The sequence below is a fragment of the Bubalus bubalis genome, chromosome 16 (genome assembly GCF_019923935.1).
Source record: "Bubalus bubalis isolate 160015118507 breed Murrah chromosome 16, NDDB_SH_1, whole genome shotgun sequence".
NCBI classification, from domain to species: domain Eukaryota; kingdom Metazoa; phylum Chordata; class Mammalia; order Artiodactyla; family Bovidae; genus Bubalus; species Bubalus bubalis.
In genome coordinates, this window is record NC_059172.1 from 4,484,629 (window position 1) to 4,501,060 (window position 16,432).

The window sequence follows — 16,432 nt, forward strand, 5'->3', positions numbered from 1 at the left end:
AATATAACTCAAAGCTTCCATGGGAGAATCTCAAGAAATTTAAATTTTTTCCCTCTGGCTTTATTGTGACATAATTGACAGTTAATATGGTGTAAATTTAAAGTTGACAACATGTTGATTTTATGCATTTATATAGCTCAATATGGCTACAATTTAGCACTAGCTAACAAGGAGGCCTGGCGTGCTGCAATTCATGGGGTTGCAAAGAGTCGGACACGACTGAGCAACTGAAATGAACTGAACATTTTCACGTTACATGATTATCATTTCTTTTTCTGAGGTGAGAATATTTAAGGCCCACTCTCTTAGCAACTTTCAAGTACAGAATATTATTAAAGACAATTAAGAAAACGTATCTGGTTCAGAGAATACTTTGGCCACCTGATGTGAAGAACTGACTCATTGGAAAAGAAAGACCCTCCTGTTTAGAAAGATTGAACGCAGGAGAAGCAGACGTCAGTGCATGAGGTTGGTGTATGGCATCACTGGTGTGATGGACATGAGTTTGAGCAATCTCCTGAAGTTGGTAAGGGATAGGGAAGCCTGGTGTGCTGCAGCCTATGGGGTAGCAAAGAGTCGGACATGACTGAGTGACTGAACTTGAATTTACAGAGAAACAGTCTGATTTAGATAAATAAGATGCTGTGAGTTACTGAATTGCTAAGTGTGCTGAGTATAAAGACTTTCTAGGGCTCAAATATAAAAGTAACTTAACTGATGAGAACAGAGCAGGATCCTAAACCCTTCCACGTGATAAGGGAGCCTCTGAATTAATTCAGATGAATGATGAATTCCAATCATTTTACTACACTGAGCCTCCTATAAAACCACCATAAGTTTAATTTTAATACATGCCTTAGAGAAGTATAGTGAATAAAAGCAGAAGTATGTGCTTACATAAAACCACATGTATATGCACAAACACATGTAGACATTAGGAAATTTATTCTAATAGTTGGGAATAATGATAATCATTCTAATCTTTTTATATATGCTATTCTTTCTCACTTGACTCTCTTTACTTGTCCTTAGAGTGTCCTAACTCATTCTAAGATATGGTGCTATTTACTTAATTATATTTGTAATTCATCTCTTCCCCTCAAGAAAGGCAGATATTTTCCCCCTTTGGGTACTAAAGTATATATAGCACATAGAAGTATGACCAGCCCTTAGAAGGCAATTTCTAAATATGTGCTGAACATTTCCATACTTTTTATTCTTTTTAGAGACACACAGAGAACAGTTTGAAGCCCATCACCTAAATTATATGATTCATATTGTACACAAGACTTAAGAGAAAGAATTGCATATTCTTTTCCATGTACTTTGTAGGGCATGTTTTACATCTTTGTTCCTCAAACTGTAGATCAAGGGATTTAGCATAGGGATAATGAGAGTGTAAAATATAGATGCCATTTTATCTGTGTCAAATGAATGGTTGGACTCTGGTTGCACATACATGAATATTAAAGCCCCATAGAACACTGTGACCACCGTCAGGTGAGACCCACAGGTAGAAAAAGCCTTTTGCCTGCCTTCAGCAGAGCTCATCCTGAGAATGGATGCAAGAATAAGAAGGTAAGACACAAGAACTATCAGAAGAGAGAAAACCAAATTAAAACCTGCTGAGATAAGAATAATCAGTCCAATTTCACTTGCATTTGAGCAGAGCAAAGATAACAAGGGAAGACTGTCACAGTAGAAATGTCTGATGACATTATAGCCACAGAATGATGAGTCAAATATCTTTACAGTGATAAGAAGAGACTCAAATATGCTATAGAAATAGGGCATTGCCACCAGCACCTGACATACCCTTTGCGATATGACCACTGGGTAGAGCAGAGGGTTACAGATGGCCACATAGCGGTCATAGGACATTGCTGCCAGAATAAAAAGCTCACTAATAATGAACACGAGAAAGAAAGTGAGCTGTGTGGCACAAAAGTAATAGGAGATTTTATTTTGATCTGCCACAAAATTTACTAACATTTTGGGGCCCACGGTTGTTGAATAACCAAGATCGGTGAAAGCCAGGTGCCTGAGAAAGAAGTACATGGGTGTCTGCAGCCTGGAGTCCACCTTAGTGAGGATGACCATGCCAAAGTTGCCCACCACAGAGATCACGTAGATGATGAGGAAGAGCCCAAACAGTGGAGCCTGCAGCTCAGGGCGGTCTGTGATTCCCAAGAGGATGAATTCACTCAGCACTGTTCCATTGTGTGGTTCCATCCAGGTTTATGAGGAAACTTATTCTGAGTAGACACAGCAGCAGAGTCAATAGATTTTGTGTAAAATATCTTCTTAGATGTGTTAATATGCAGAACTGGTAAGTAAGATAAATTTAAATGTCCAGTTTAAAATATTTAAATGTAAGTCCATCTGTCGCACATTAAAATATACATAAATAGACACAGAAGGAGATATGAAGGTAAAACAGCTATTCTCAATTAGAGTGATTTTACTCCCCCAAAGAATATTTTTCCACTGTCTGGAGACATTTTGGCTGTCATAACTGACAGTTGAAATGCTATTGGCTTGTAATGTTTATAGGCCAATTAAAGCGTTCAATATCTTAACATATCATATACACAACCTGTAACAATATTGAGCCAGTAGTCACAATAATATCCGAGTTGACAAGCACTATAGTATAGGTATAGAAACATAGGCAATTAGAGATACATAAATATAGATAGCAAAGCAAAACCGAGAAGCTAAACAATCATAAAATTAGATATTATAATAATTATTATACTATTCCTTAAAGGTCTATCTTTATTCTTTATAAGATATAATCACAGAATGACATTTTAAAAATGCATCTATCCTAGGATATAGTTCAGTTCAGTTCAGTTCAGTTGCTCAGTTGTGTCCTACTCTTTGAGACCCCATGGACTGCAGCATACCAGGCTTTCCTGTCCATCACCAAGTCCTGGAGTTTACTCAAATTCATGCCCATTGAGTTGGTGATGCCATCCAGCCATCTCATCCTCTGTTGTCCCCTTCTCCTTCCACTTGCAGTCTTTCCCAGCATCAGGGTCTTTTCTTTTTCTTTTTTTTTTTTAATTTTATTTTATTTTTAAACTTTACATAATTGTATTAGTTTTGCCAAATATAAAAATGAATCCGCCACAGGTATACATGTGTTCCCCATCCTGAACCCTCCTCCCCCCTCCCTCCCCATACCATCCCTCTGGGTCGTCCCAGTGCACCAGCCCCAAGCATCCAGTATCGTGCATCAAATCTGGACTGGCAACTCGTTTCATACATGATATTTTACATGTTTCAATGCCATTCTCCCAAATCTTCCCACCCTCTCCCTCTCTCGCAGAGTCCATAAGACTGTTCTATACATCAGTATCTCTTTTGCTGTCTCGTACACAGGGTTATTGTTACCATCGTTTTAAATTCCATATATATGCGTTAGTATACTGTATTGGTGTTTTTCTTTCTGGCTTACTTCACTCTGTATAATAGGGTCTTTTCAAATGAGGCAGTTCTTTGTATCAGCTGGCCAAAGTATTGGAGTTTCAACTTAAGATCAGTCCTTTCAATGAATATTTGGGAGTGATTTCCTTTAGGATTGACTGGTTGGATCTCCTTGCAGTCCAAGGGACTCTCAAGGGTCTTCCCCAACACCACAGCTCAAAAGCATCAATTCTTTGGCACTCAGCTTTCTTTATGGTCCAACTCTCACATCCATACATGACTACTAGAAAAACCGTAGCCTTGACTAGATGGACTTTTGTTGGCAAAGTAATGTCTCATCTTTTTAATATGCTGTCTAGGATATAATGCATATGCTAATTATACAATAAATTTCCAAACCAAAAGTTCCCAAAATTCGTATAACCCACTACTCAAACATAGTCTGTGAAAGATACTTTTCCTTCATGTGGTACTGACTCGAATTTAGCACACCTGACAGGTATGAATAAGTGTATGAATAAGAAATGCATAATGGACCACAGTGGGAATTAAATTTGTTCACATGGTGAGTCATACCAGAACATGCCTGACTATGTATAGGACATGTATGTCCATGTATGGAACATATATGTCTATACAGTTTCTGCAGTGCCTTCATTTATGGTGAGAAGAGGGCAGCAGAGGATGATGTGGCTAGATAGCATCACCAACTCAGTGAATATGAATTTGAGCAAACTCCAAGAGATAGTGAAGGAAAGGGAAGCATAGCATGCTGCAGTCCATGGGGTCACAAAGAGTCAGACAGGATTTAGTGACTGAACAACAACAAAGGATTAATCTGGGTCAATAGTGTAAATTATCTGAAACTCTTTGTTACCACATATAATGAAAAAGAGTGTGCACCGTTTTGCAGAAAGATACATGAAGAGTCAATAATTCAATGAGTCTATCTTACCTGGAAATAGTTCTCAAATGTCAAATACATAGTTTTGTTTTGTTTTGTTTTTAATGTTTATTTGTTTCTAATAGTGATAGCAACTTACCTGAAAGAGATTTTCTTCACCATATAAACATATTCTCTGGACTGTTGTTTTATGTCTCTGTCACGACTATAGTGATGGGTAAGTGAGGAATTGCTCAAGTAGGATGTAACACATATAATTTATTTCAGTCCCCACCCCACCCCCTATCTCATAACTAAATGTAGAATCTATGTCATAGAATTAAAGTGGAACTTGGCAAATGTCACTGAAATAGTGTGGATATTGGTAGCATATTGTACCACATGCAATATTATTTTTACCTGTAATGAAGTTTCTGTGTTGACTTCTTGTATTTCTTACATGGCTTTGAGAACAATATATGGATTCCCTTACCTTTGAGACTCTCCCTGAGGAGATGTCAAGCACTTTGTTGATTAGCCCTAATGCCTAGGAGAACGCAAGAAAATGTCTAGAGGTCTTTCAATAATTGTCAAGGACAATTTATATTCACCAGTGAGTAAGTTTAATACTTATTTAACTCTTATTTTTCACTCTTAGTTAACTTCCCACTTTTAGCACGTGGGGCTTTTGATTCAAATGATGTATTAATACATTTAGGAAAGGCCCATTTCTACAATGGTCTGCTCAAAGGGGTGAATTGTCAAATTCAAGGGTAGAGAAATGTCAAAATTCATTTTTAATATATCATTTTTAATTAAAAAGATTTAAAATTACACATTAGGTAAATGTGACATGTTATTTCCTTGATTTAGTTGGTTTTGCTGTTTTTCTTCACTTCTGAGGCAGACATTAGTTGCTCATTTTTCTCATTTCATAGTTAGTTGCCATCTTCATTTATTTCATTCTGTCCAACTCCAATTCCTACTCCAATTTTGTTTCCCATCTATGAATATTTTATACTATGAGCTCAGTATGTCTTATAATGTGTTCAGATCTTTGATTTCTTTAACTAGCATACTTTTCAACATATATATCCTGCACATTTTCTGAGTTTATTATTTCATTACCCTTTGTATTGTAAATGGCACATGTATATGTGTATATATATATATATATATATGTATTTACATAATCGGTTGTATCTGACAATTTTTGACCATATGGATGGTGGCCTACCTCTGTCCATGGGGTTTTCATGGTGAGAATACTGGAGTGGGTTGCCATTTCCTCCTCCAGGGGATCTTCCCAACCCAGTGATCAAACCCACGTTTCCTGTGTCTCCTGCATTGCAGGCAGATTCTTTACCACTGTGCCACCTGGAAAGTCAAAAATATGCATATTTTGGTTCCTGCATGTTATGTATTATATCAGTATATTCATATTCATATATATATATATATATATATATGCATTGACAAGATATTTGCTTGTTGAGTTTGTATCCTTTTATCTTGCTGAACTCACAATTGTGAGGGGATTCCTGAACTCACATTTATGACAGAGTTCCTTGAGGTTTTCTGTTAGAAAACAGGTCCTTTGCAGTTATGAGAGAATCTAATTTCTTTCTTTTTCCACATTGTATGCCTTGTATGACATGTTTTATTAATTTCGGACATTTCTTGTTTGATCTGCTTTGTGCAACCATAAATGAATCTTCATTTTAGAATGTTTTTGCAACTAAATTTTAGATTATCTTATCTTTTAAGTCTGGTGTCCTTTACTCTGCTTAATAACTTTGAGAGTTGTCATATTTTTGTGTATACCAACAATTTATTACTCTTTACAGCAGCATGGAATTCACTTGTCACGATTTACTTATTCATCCTCAGTGGAGGAACATTTAGATTGTTCCCAAGGTCTGGCTAATATAAATAAAGCTTCTATTAACATTTGAATAGAAAAAAATCTGCTGCTCTTTCTCTTGGGTAAGTACGAGGCAGTGAAATGGATAAATATTATGTTAGAGTTTAGATATGTTAAAATTTTAAGACTTTTTTTGTATTTTTATTGAAGATAATTTACTTACAATGCTGTGTTAGTTTTGGGTGTATAGCAAAGTGATTCAATCATAGGTAAACATTTTTTTTTCTCATCTTTTTTTCCCTTAAAGGCTATTACAAAACATTGAATATAGTTTTCTGTACTATACAATAGGTACTTATGGCCATTTATTTTATATATAGTGTGTGTTTATGTCAATCCCAGACTCCTAAACTGCTCCCTTTTTCCCCACTCAGGTAACCATTAGTTTCACTTCTATGTCTGAGGGTCTATCTCCATTCTATATAGAGTTTCAATTGCAACACTTTCTTTCATGTTCCACATATAAGTGATATCAAACAACATTTGTCTTTCTCAGCCTGGCTTATTTCACTGAATATGATTGTCTCTAAATCCATCTATGTTGCTGCAAATGCCATTATTTCATCCACTGTTACTCATTTTTATGGCTGAGCATTATTGCATTCTATAAATATACCACATTTTTTATCTGTTAGAGGACAAATAGGCTGCCTTCATGTTTTCACTATTGTAGATAGAGCTGCAGTGAACACTGGGGTGTATCTTTTTGAATTATTGTTTTCTGTGGTTATATGACCAGGAGTGGGATAACAGGATCATGTGAAAATTTTCACAGAACTAGAACAAGAAAATTTTAACTTTGTATAATAAAAAAGACTCTGAGGCGGTCCTAAGATGGTGGAGGAATAGGATGGGGAGACTATTTTCTCCCCCACAAATTCATCAAAAGAACATTTGAGCGCTGGCAAATTCCACAAAACAACTTCTGGATGCTGGCAGAAGACATCAGGCACCCAGAAAAGCAACCCATTGTCTTCAAAAGGAGGTAGGACAAAATATAAAAGATAAAAAGAAAGACAAAAGAGGTAGGGATGGAGATCCATCCCGGGAAGGGAGTCTTAAAAAAGAGAGAAGTCATCCCAGTGCACCAGCCCCGAGCATCCTGTATCATGCATCGAACCTAGACTGGTGATTCATTTCACATACGATATTATACATGTTTCAGTGGTATGGAGAGGGAGGTGGAAGGGGGGTTGAGGAGGGGGAGCCCGTGTACACCGATGGCAGATTCATGTTGATGTATGGCAAAAGCAATACAATATTGTAAAGTAATTAGCCTCCAATTAAAATAAATAAATTCATATTTAAAAAAAGAGAGAGAAGTTTCCAAACACCAGGAAACACTCTCTCCAGTGGGTCTGTGGTGAGCACTGGGATCTCAGAGGGCAAAATAACTGGGAGGAAAAATAAATAAATAATTAAAACCCACAGATTACGTGTCCAACAGCAATTCCCAGCGGTGCAACATCCCTGATGCTTGCGTCCCCCATTAGCAAGCGGGGGAGGGACAGGGAGGAGCCAGGGGCAGTGCTTAGGATAAGGACCAAGCCTGAATGTCCTGAGGACAATCCGAGGGAACCAGCTTGAGATAGCAAACCAGACTGTGGGATAGCTATTCCACGATCCCGCAAAAAGCCCTAACCACCACCAGTCAGGCTCACAGAACAAAGGACTGAGCAGAGCTAGCCAGCTGCAGACTGGTCCATCCCCCACTGGAGACAGGCAGGCGAGGGCAGCCAATACTCATATCAGATAAAATAGACTTTAAAACAAAGGCTGTGAAAAGAGACAAAGATGGACACTACATAATGATCAAAGGATCAATCCAATAAGAAGATATAACAATTATAAATATTTATGCACCAACATAGTGAGTGGATAAAGTCGCTCAGTCATGTTCGACATTTGTGACCCCATGGACTGTAGCCCACCAGGCTCCTCCGCCCATGGGATTCCCCAGAAAAGAATACTGGAGTGGGTTGCCATTTCCTTCGCCAGGGGATCTTCCCGACTCAGGGATCGAACCCAGGTCTCCCACATTGCAGGCAGATGCTTTAACCTCTGAGCCACCAGGGAAGCACTGCAATATGTAAGACAAATGCTAGGGAGTATGAAAGGGGAAATTAACAATAACACAATAATAGTGGGAGACTTTAATACCCCACTCACACATATGGATAGATCAACTAAACAGAAAATTAACAAGGAAACACAAACTTTCAATGATACAATAGACCAGTTAGACCTAATTGATATCTATAGGACATTTCACCCCAAAACACTGAATTTCACCTTTTTCTCAAGCACACATGGAACCTTCTCCAGGATAGATCACATCCTGGGCCATAAATCTAGCCTTGGTAAATTAAAAAAAAAAAAAAAAGAAATCATTCCAAGCATCTTTTCTGACCACAATGCAGTAAGATTAGATCTCAATTACAGGAGAAAAACTATTAAAAATCCCAACATATGGAGGCTGAACAACACGCCGCTGAATAACCAACAAATCACAGAAGAAATAAAAAAAGAAATTAAAATATGCATAGAAACAAATGAAAATGAAAACACAACAACCAAAAACCTATGGGACACGGTAAAAGCAGTACTAAGGGGAAGGTTCGTAGCAATACAGCCTTACCTCAAGAAACAAGAAAAATGTCAAATAAATAGCCAAACTCTACACCTAAAGCAACTTGAAAAGGAAGAAATGAAGAACCCCAGGGTTAGTAGAAGGAAAGAAATCTTAAAAATTAGGGCAGAAATAAATGCAAAAGAAACAAAAGAGACCATAGCAAAAATCAACAAAGCCAAAAGTTGGTTCTATGAGAAGATAAATAAAATTGATAAACCATTCGCCAGACTTATCAAGAAACAAAGGGAGAAAAAACAAATCAACAATATTAGAAATTAAAATGGAGAGATCACAACAGACAACATAGAAATACAAAGGATCATAAGAGACTACTATCAACAATTAGATGCCAATCAAATGAACAACTTGGAAGAAATGGACAAATTCTTAGAAAAGTACAACTTTCCGAAACTGGACCAGGAAGAAATAGAAAATCTTAACAGACCCATCACAAGCATGGAAATTGAAACTGTAATCAAAAATCTTCCAGCAAACAAAAGCCCAGGTCCAGACAGCTTCACAGCTGAATTCTACCAAAAATTTAGAGAAGAGCTAACACCTATCCTACTCAAACTCTTCCAGAAAATTGCAGAGGAAGGTAAACTTCCAAACTCATTCTATGAGGCCACCATCACCCTAATACCAAAACCTGACAAAGATCCCACAACAAAGAAAACTACAGGCCAATATCACTGATGAACATAGATGCAAAAATTCTTAACAAAATTCTAGCAATCAGAATCCAACAACGCATTATAAAGATCATACACCATGACCAAGTGGGCTTTATCCCAGGGATGCAAGGATTCTTCAATATCTGCAAATCAATCAATGTAATACACCACATTAACAAATTGAAAAAGAAAAGCCATATGATTATCTCAATAGATGCAGAGAAAGCCTTTGACAACATTCAACATCCATTTATGATAAAAACTCTTCAGAAAGCAGGAATACAAGGAACATACCTCGACATAATAAAAGCTATATATGACAAACCCACAGCAAACATTATCCTCAATGGTGAAAAATTGAAAACATTTCCCCTAAAGTCAGAAACAAGACAAGGGTGCCCACCTTCACAACTACTATTCAACATAATTTTGGAAGTTTTAGCCACAGCAATCAGAGCAGAAAAAGAAATAAAAGGAATCCAAATTGGAAAAGAAGAAGTAAAACTCTCACTGTTTGCAGATGACATGATGGTCTACATAGAACACCCTAAAGACTCCACCAGAAAATTGCTAGAACTAATCAATGAATATAGTAAAGTTGCAGGATATAAAATCAACACACAGAAATCCCTTGCATTCCTATACACTAACAATGAGAAAACAGAAAGAGAAATTAAGGAAACAATTTCATTCACCATTGCAACAAAAAGAATAAAATATTTAGGAATATATCTACCTAAAGAAACTAAAGACCTATATATAGAAAACTATAAAACACTGGTGAAAGAAATCAAAGAGGACACTAATAGATGGAGAAATATACCGGGTTCATTGATGGGAAGAATCAATATAGGAAAATGAGTATACTACTGAAAGCAAACTATAGATTCAATGCAATCCCTATCAAGCTACCAACAGTATTTTTCACAGAACTAGAACAAATAATTTCACAATTTTTATGAAAATACAAAGACCCTCGAATAGCCAAAGTAATCTTGCGAAAGAAGAATGGAACTGGAGGAATCAACCTGCCTGATTTCAGGCTCTACTACAAAGCCACAGTCATCAAGACAGTATGGTAATGGCACAAAGACAGAAATATAGATCAATGGAACAAAATAGAAAGCCCAGAGATAAACTCATGCACCTATGGACACCTTATCTTTGACAAAGGAGGCAAGAATATACAATGGAGAAAAGACAATGTTTTTAACAAGTGGTGCTGGGAAAACTGGTCAATCACTTGTAAAAGAATGAAACTAGAACAGTTTCTAACACCATACGCGAAAATAAACTCAAAATGGATTAAAGATCTCAACGTAAGACCAGAAACTATTAAACTCCTAGACGAAAACATAGGCAAACACTCTGACATAAACCACGGCAGGATCCTCAATGACCCACCTCCCAGAAGATTGGAAATAAAAGCAAAACTAAGCAAATGGGACCTAATTAAAATTAAAAGCTTCTGCACAATAAAGGAAACTATAAGCAAGGTGAAAAGATAGCCTTCAGAATGGGAGAAGATAATAGCAAAAGAAGCAATGGATAAAGAATTCATCTCAAAAATATACAAGAAACTCCTGCAGCTCAATTTCAGAAAAATAAAAGACCAATCAAAAAGTGGGCCAAAAAACTAAAGAGACATTTCTCCAACGAAGACATACAGATGGCTAACAAACACATGAAAAGATGCTCAACATCACTCATTATCAGAGAAATGCAAATCAAAACCACAATGAGGTACCATTTCACACCAGTCAGAATGGCTGCTATCCAAAAGTCTACAAGCAATAAATGCTGGAGAGGGTGTGCAGAAAAGGGAACCCTCTTACACTGTTGGTGGGAATGCAAACTAGTACAGCCACTATGGAGAACAGTGTGGAGATTCCTTTAACAATTGGAAATAGAACTGCCATATGACCCAGCAATCCCATTGCTGGGCATACACACTGAGGAAACCAGAATCGAAAGAGACATGTGTACCCCAATGTTCATCTCAGCACTGTTTATAATAGCCAGGACATGGAAGCAACCTAGATTTCCATCAGCACAGGAATGGATAAGAAACATGTGGTACATATACACAATGGAATATTACTTAGCCATTAAAAAGAATACATTTGAATCAGTTCTAATGAGGTGGATGAAAGTGGAGCCTATTATACAGAGCCCGAAAGAAAAACACCAATGCAGTATACTAATGCATATATAGGGAATTTAGAAAGAAGGTAATGATAACCCTGTATGCGAGACAGCAAAAGAGACATAAATGTATTGAACAGTCTTTTGGACTCCGTGGGAGAGGGCAAGGGTGGGATGATTTGGGGGAATGGCATTGAAACATGTAAAATATGTGTGAAACGAATCACCAGTCCAGGTTTATTGCATGATACAGGGTGCTCGGGGCTGGTGCACTGGGATGACCCAGAGGGATGGGATGGGGATGGAGGTGGGAGGTGTGTTCAGGATGGGGAGCACATGTACACTCATGGCAGATTCAAGTCAATGTATGGCAAAGCCAATACAATATTGTAAAGTCAAATAAATAAATTAATTAGTTTAAGAAAAGAAATTAAGGGGGAAAAAAAGGCCCTGGATAAACAAAGTAACCCTGAGAAAGAAAAAAGGGAACTGAAGGAATCATAGTATCAGTCTTCAGAACATACTACAAAAACTACAGTAATAAAACAATATGGTACAGACACAAAACCAGAAATATAGATCAAAGGAAAAGGATAGAAGACACAGAAGTAAACCTACATAGAATGGGGAGAAAACAGTTTCTTCATTAAATGCTGCTGTGAAAATTCGACAGGTGCATGTTAAAAAATTAAAATAAAATTAGAGCATTCTTTAACACAATGCACAAAAATAAACTCAAATAGGATTAAACACCTAAATGTAAGGCTGGGTACTATACAACCATTAATGGAAAACATAGGCAGAACACTCATTGACAAATCAGTACAGTGATATCTTTTTTGATTCATCTAGATAACAGAAATAAAAATAACAAAAATAAAATGAACATTAACAAATGGGACCTAAAACTTTTAAAAACTTTTGCCCAAAAAATGAAACCATAGCCAAACAGAAAGACAACATACACAATGAGGAGAAAATATTTGCAAACAACACAACCAACAAAGGATTAATCTCCAAACCACACAAACAGCTTATAAGTTGTGTGTGTGTGTGTGTGTGTGTGTGTGTGTGTGTGTGTGTGAAGTTGCTTTAGCTGTGTCCAACTCTCTGCAACGCTATGGACTATAGTCCACCAGGTTCCTCTGTCCATAAGATCTCCAGGTAAGAATCCTGGAGTCAGTTCTGTCACTCAGTCATGTCCGACTGTTTGTGACCCATGGACTGCAGCATGCCAGGCTTCCCTGTCCATCACCAACTCCCAGAGCTTGCTCAAGCTCATGTTCATCGAGTCCGTGATGCCATCCAACCATCTCATCCTTTGTCATCCCCTTCTCCTCCCATGTTCAATCTTTCCCAGCATCAGGGGCTTTTCCAAAGAGTCAGTTCTTTGCATCAGATGGCCAAAGTATTGGAGGTTCAGTTTCAGCATCAGTCCTTCCAATGAATATTCAGGACTGATTTTCTAGGGCTTCCCAAGGAAACCAGCTTGGGCTTCCCTGTGGCTCACCTGGTAAAGAATCTGCCTGCATTTCAAGAGACCTGTGTTTGATCCCTGTGTTGGGAAGATCCCCTGGAGAAGAGAAAGGCTACCCAGTCCAGTATTCTGCCCCAGAGAATTCCATGGACTCTCTCTCTATATATATATCCCAATATAAATGGGCAGAAGATCTAAATAGGCATTTCTCAAAAAAGATATACACATGGCCAGTGGGCACATAAAATCATGCTCAACTTAGCTAATTATTAGAAAAAAGCAAATCAAAACTAGAATGAGATACCATCTCACACACAGTCATCATTAAAATATCTACAAACAATAAATGCTGAAGAGGGTGTGGAGAAAAGAGAACCCTTCCACATTGTTGATAGAAATGAAATTGGTATGGTCAATACAAATAATAGTATGGCAGTTCCTCAAAAAACTGAAAATAGAGCTACTATATGCTGCTGCAGAAAAAAATGAATCTTAAATGTATTTAAAATATTTATACCATTTTATTTTCTACTAACAATGTATAAGTTTAGGTTCCTCCAAATACTCACAAACTACTAGATATTCTAGCTGATATATGGTGTTATCTACTTAAAATCTAAATTGAAAGTATTCGATATGTAATGACACTGAGCTACTTTTTATGGTATGTAGCATTTCCAGATTTTTACATTTTTATGTTCTATGGAAAATAGAATATTTTCTGATATATTATGTATCAACTTAATAATGTGATTAAGTTTTAAAAGAATGTAAAATATCCAAATCTGTAACTCAGTATTTTGTTTTGTTTTGTTTTATAATCTGAGGGATAATCAAATGTATTCTAACATGTATTCTAGGAGTGGGATATTAGGTTATGTTTATTCAGTTTACCTTCTCAAATCCATGTGCTGTTAGCATTCCTGTGTATTTCTGCTCATTATACATAATCTCAGATGCACACATTTTTATGTTTATATATGAATAGATGAGACATATAAATGCACATTTATTAATAATTTAAAATGACATATGAAATATAAGTAATAATTATCCTCACTTGACTATTCTTATAAATTATTTTTATGCAAATTAGATTTGTTCATTGATTATTTTATTTCCTGATGATGTACATAGAAGACAATCCAGCATCTCTATGATGCAAATAAATCTATTGAATGTTAAAAAGTAATTGAAGTAAGCAAAAAAGAAATTAGGAAAGTTAAAGAGAGTTATGTAAGAAGTATATTCAAAGGACATGACAGACTTATAGATTACAGAATATTGCACTACACTTTCACCATTCAAATCATAGAATCATCTCATGCTGCTTTTTCCAAGTAAGATCATCAAATGCATATAGTCATACAAGGTCTCTTAATCAAAACATGATACACATTTTAACCAATTTGTGGAAAGTGAGCCAAATGAAAGAGAGGCAAGACCCTTATTTGCCATAGAGTAGACTTAATATGTAAGGAGACAAAAACAACTAGAATATGTTCATTTATTAATGTGTTCAGAGCACTCAGTTTAACTGGTGCACAGAAGTCAATCTCTAAACATATGTTGAAATCATTTATCCTTGCATTTCCCTCTGAGAAAACTTATAACAAATTTCAATGTTCATAGCCTCATTCAAGGAACCACATAGCAAAATGAACTTAAGATATTATATAGTTTTTTCCATAGTCTATGAACAGCATATTTTACATCTTTGTTCCTCAAGCTGTAGATCAAGGGATTTAACATGGGGGTAATTAGTGTGTAAAATATAGATGCCACTTTCTCAGCATCAAAGGAATGGCTGGACTCTGGTTGAACATACATAAATATCAAAGTCCCATAGAACACTGTAACCACGGTCAAGTGGGATCCACATGTAGAGAAAGTCCTGTGCCTTCCTTCATCAGAGTTCATCCTGAGAATAGCTGTAAGAATAAACACGTAAGACACAAGAACTATTAGCAGAGATGAAATTAAATTAAAACCTGCAAAGATCAGAATAATCAGTTCAATTTCACGTGTATTTGAACAAACCAAAGATATCAAAGGGAGACAGTCACAGTAGAAATGTCTGATGACATTGTAGCCACAGAAGGATAAATTAAACATTTTTATAGTGATTAGAAGAGACACAAATGTGCTATAGACATAGGAGATTGCCCCCAGAATCCAGCATGCCCTTTTTGACATGATGACTGTGTAGAGATGAGGGTTACAGATGGCCACATAGCAGTCATAGGACATTGCTGCCAGAATAAAAAGCTCACTAATAATGAACATAATGTAGAAAGCTCCCTGAATGGCACAAAAATTGTAGAAGATTTTATTTTGATCCACAAGAAAATTTACCAACATTTTGGGTCCCACAGTTGTTGAATAACCAAGATCAGTAAGAGCCAGGTGCCTGAGAAAGAAGTACATGGGTGTCTGTAGCCTGGAGTCCACCTTAGTGAGGATGACCATGCCCAAGTTGCCCACCACTGAGGTCATGTAGATGATGAGGAAGAGTCCAAACAATGGAGCCTGCAGCTCAGGGCAGTCTGTGATTCCCATGAGGATGAATTCACTCAGCACTGTTCAATTGAGCTTTTCCATCAAGGTTTATCAGAAAACCTATTCCAGATAAAGATATCAGCATAGTCAGTAGTTGTCATACAGTACCATCTGGTAGGGTTTAGTACCCAAAGCTAGTACAAATATGACAAATTTGAATTTCTAATTCATGGTATTTTAAAATAATCCTAACTGTCACACTAAATACACATAACAATGATAGATAGATTATCGATAATCAGTGATGATAGAGATAGGGGTGGCAATAGAAATAAATCAGTGGTTTTTCAACTGGTGAAAAGCTGTCCTCCAAATAACCCTGATAATCTTTTGAGAGATTTGGATGCAGGAATTGCAGATATTGGAGGGAGGCTACTGCTGGCATGTAATGGTTAGAGTCTAGTGATGCTGCTGGAATGAACCACTCCCCCATCAGCATAAAAAACAAAAATTTACCAAACCCAAAATGTCAATAGGGCCAAGATTCACAAAGACTTTTAAAGATAGATATAAATAGATACAAAGATATAGGAGGTAAAAATGAAAAAAAAAGTTAATACTTTATATATTAATTTTACAGATGATTATTAAACTTTTAGTATGTCATTTATATAATGATAACATAATTGGGGCATTCCAAGTGGCTCAGTTGTAAAGAATCTGCTAATGCAAGAGACATAATTCGATCCTTGGGTTGAGAAGAACC

At 36.7% G+C, this 16,432-nt stretch overlaps 1 protein-coding gene and 1 pseudogene across 1 annotated transcript; both read right to left on the bottom strand.

Annotated features, from left to right (window-relative positions):
• Positions 1–1,290: 1,290 nt before the first annotated feature.
• Positions 1,291–2,232, bottom strand: LOC102395432 (olfactory receptor 8K3-like). Its single transcript, XM_006080633.4, has one exon. It carries the CDS (start codon positions 2,230–2,232, stop codon positions 1,291–1,293), a length of 942 nt encoding a protein of 313 aa, XP_006080695.4.
• A 12,573-nt stretch (positions 2,233–14,805) lies between these two features.
• LOC112579602 lies at positions 14,806–15,768 on the bottom strand (annotated as a pseudogene).
• Positions 15,769–16,432: the final 664 nt, after the last annotated feature.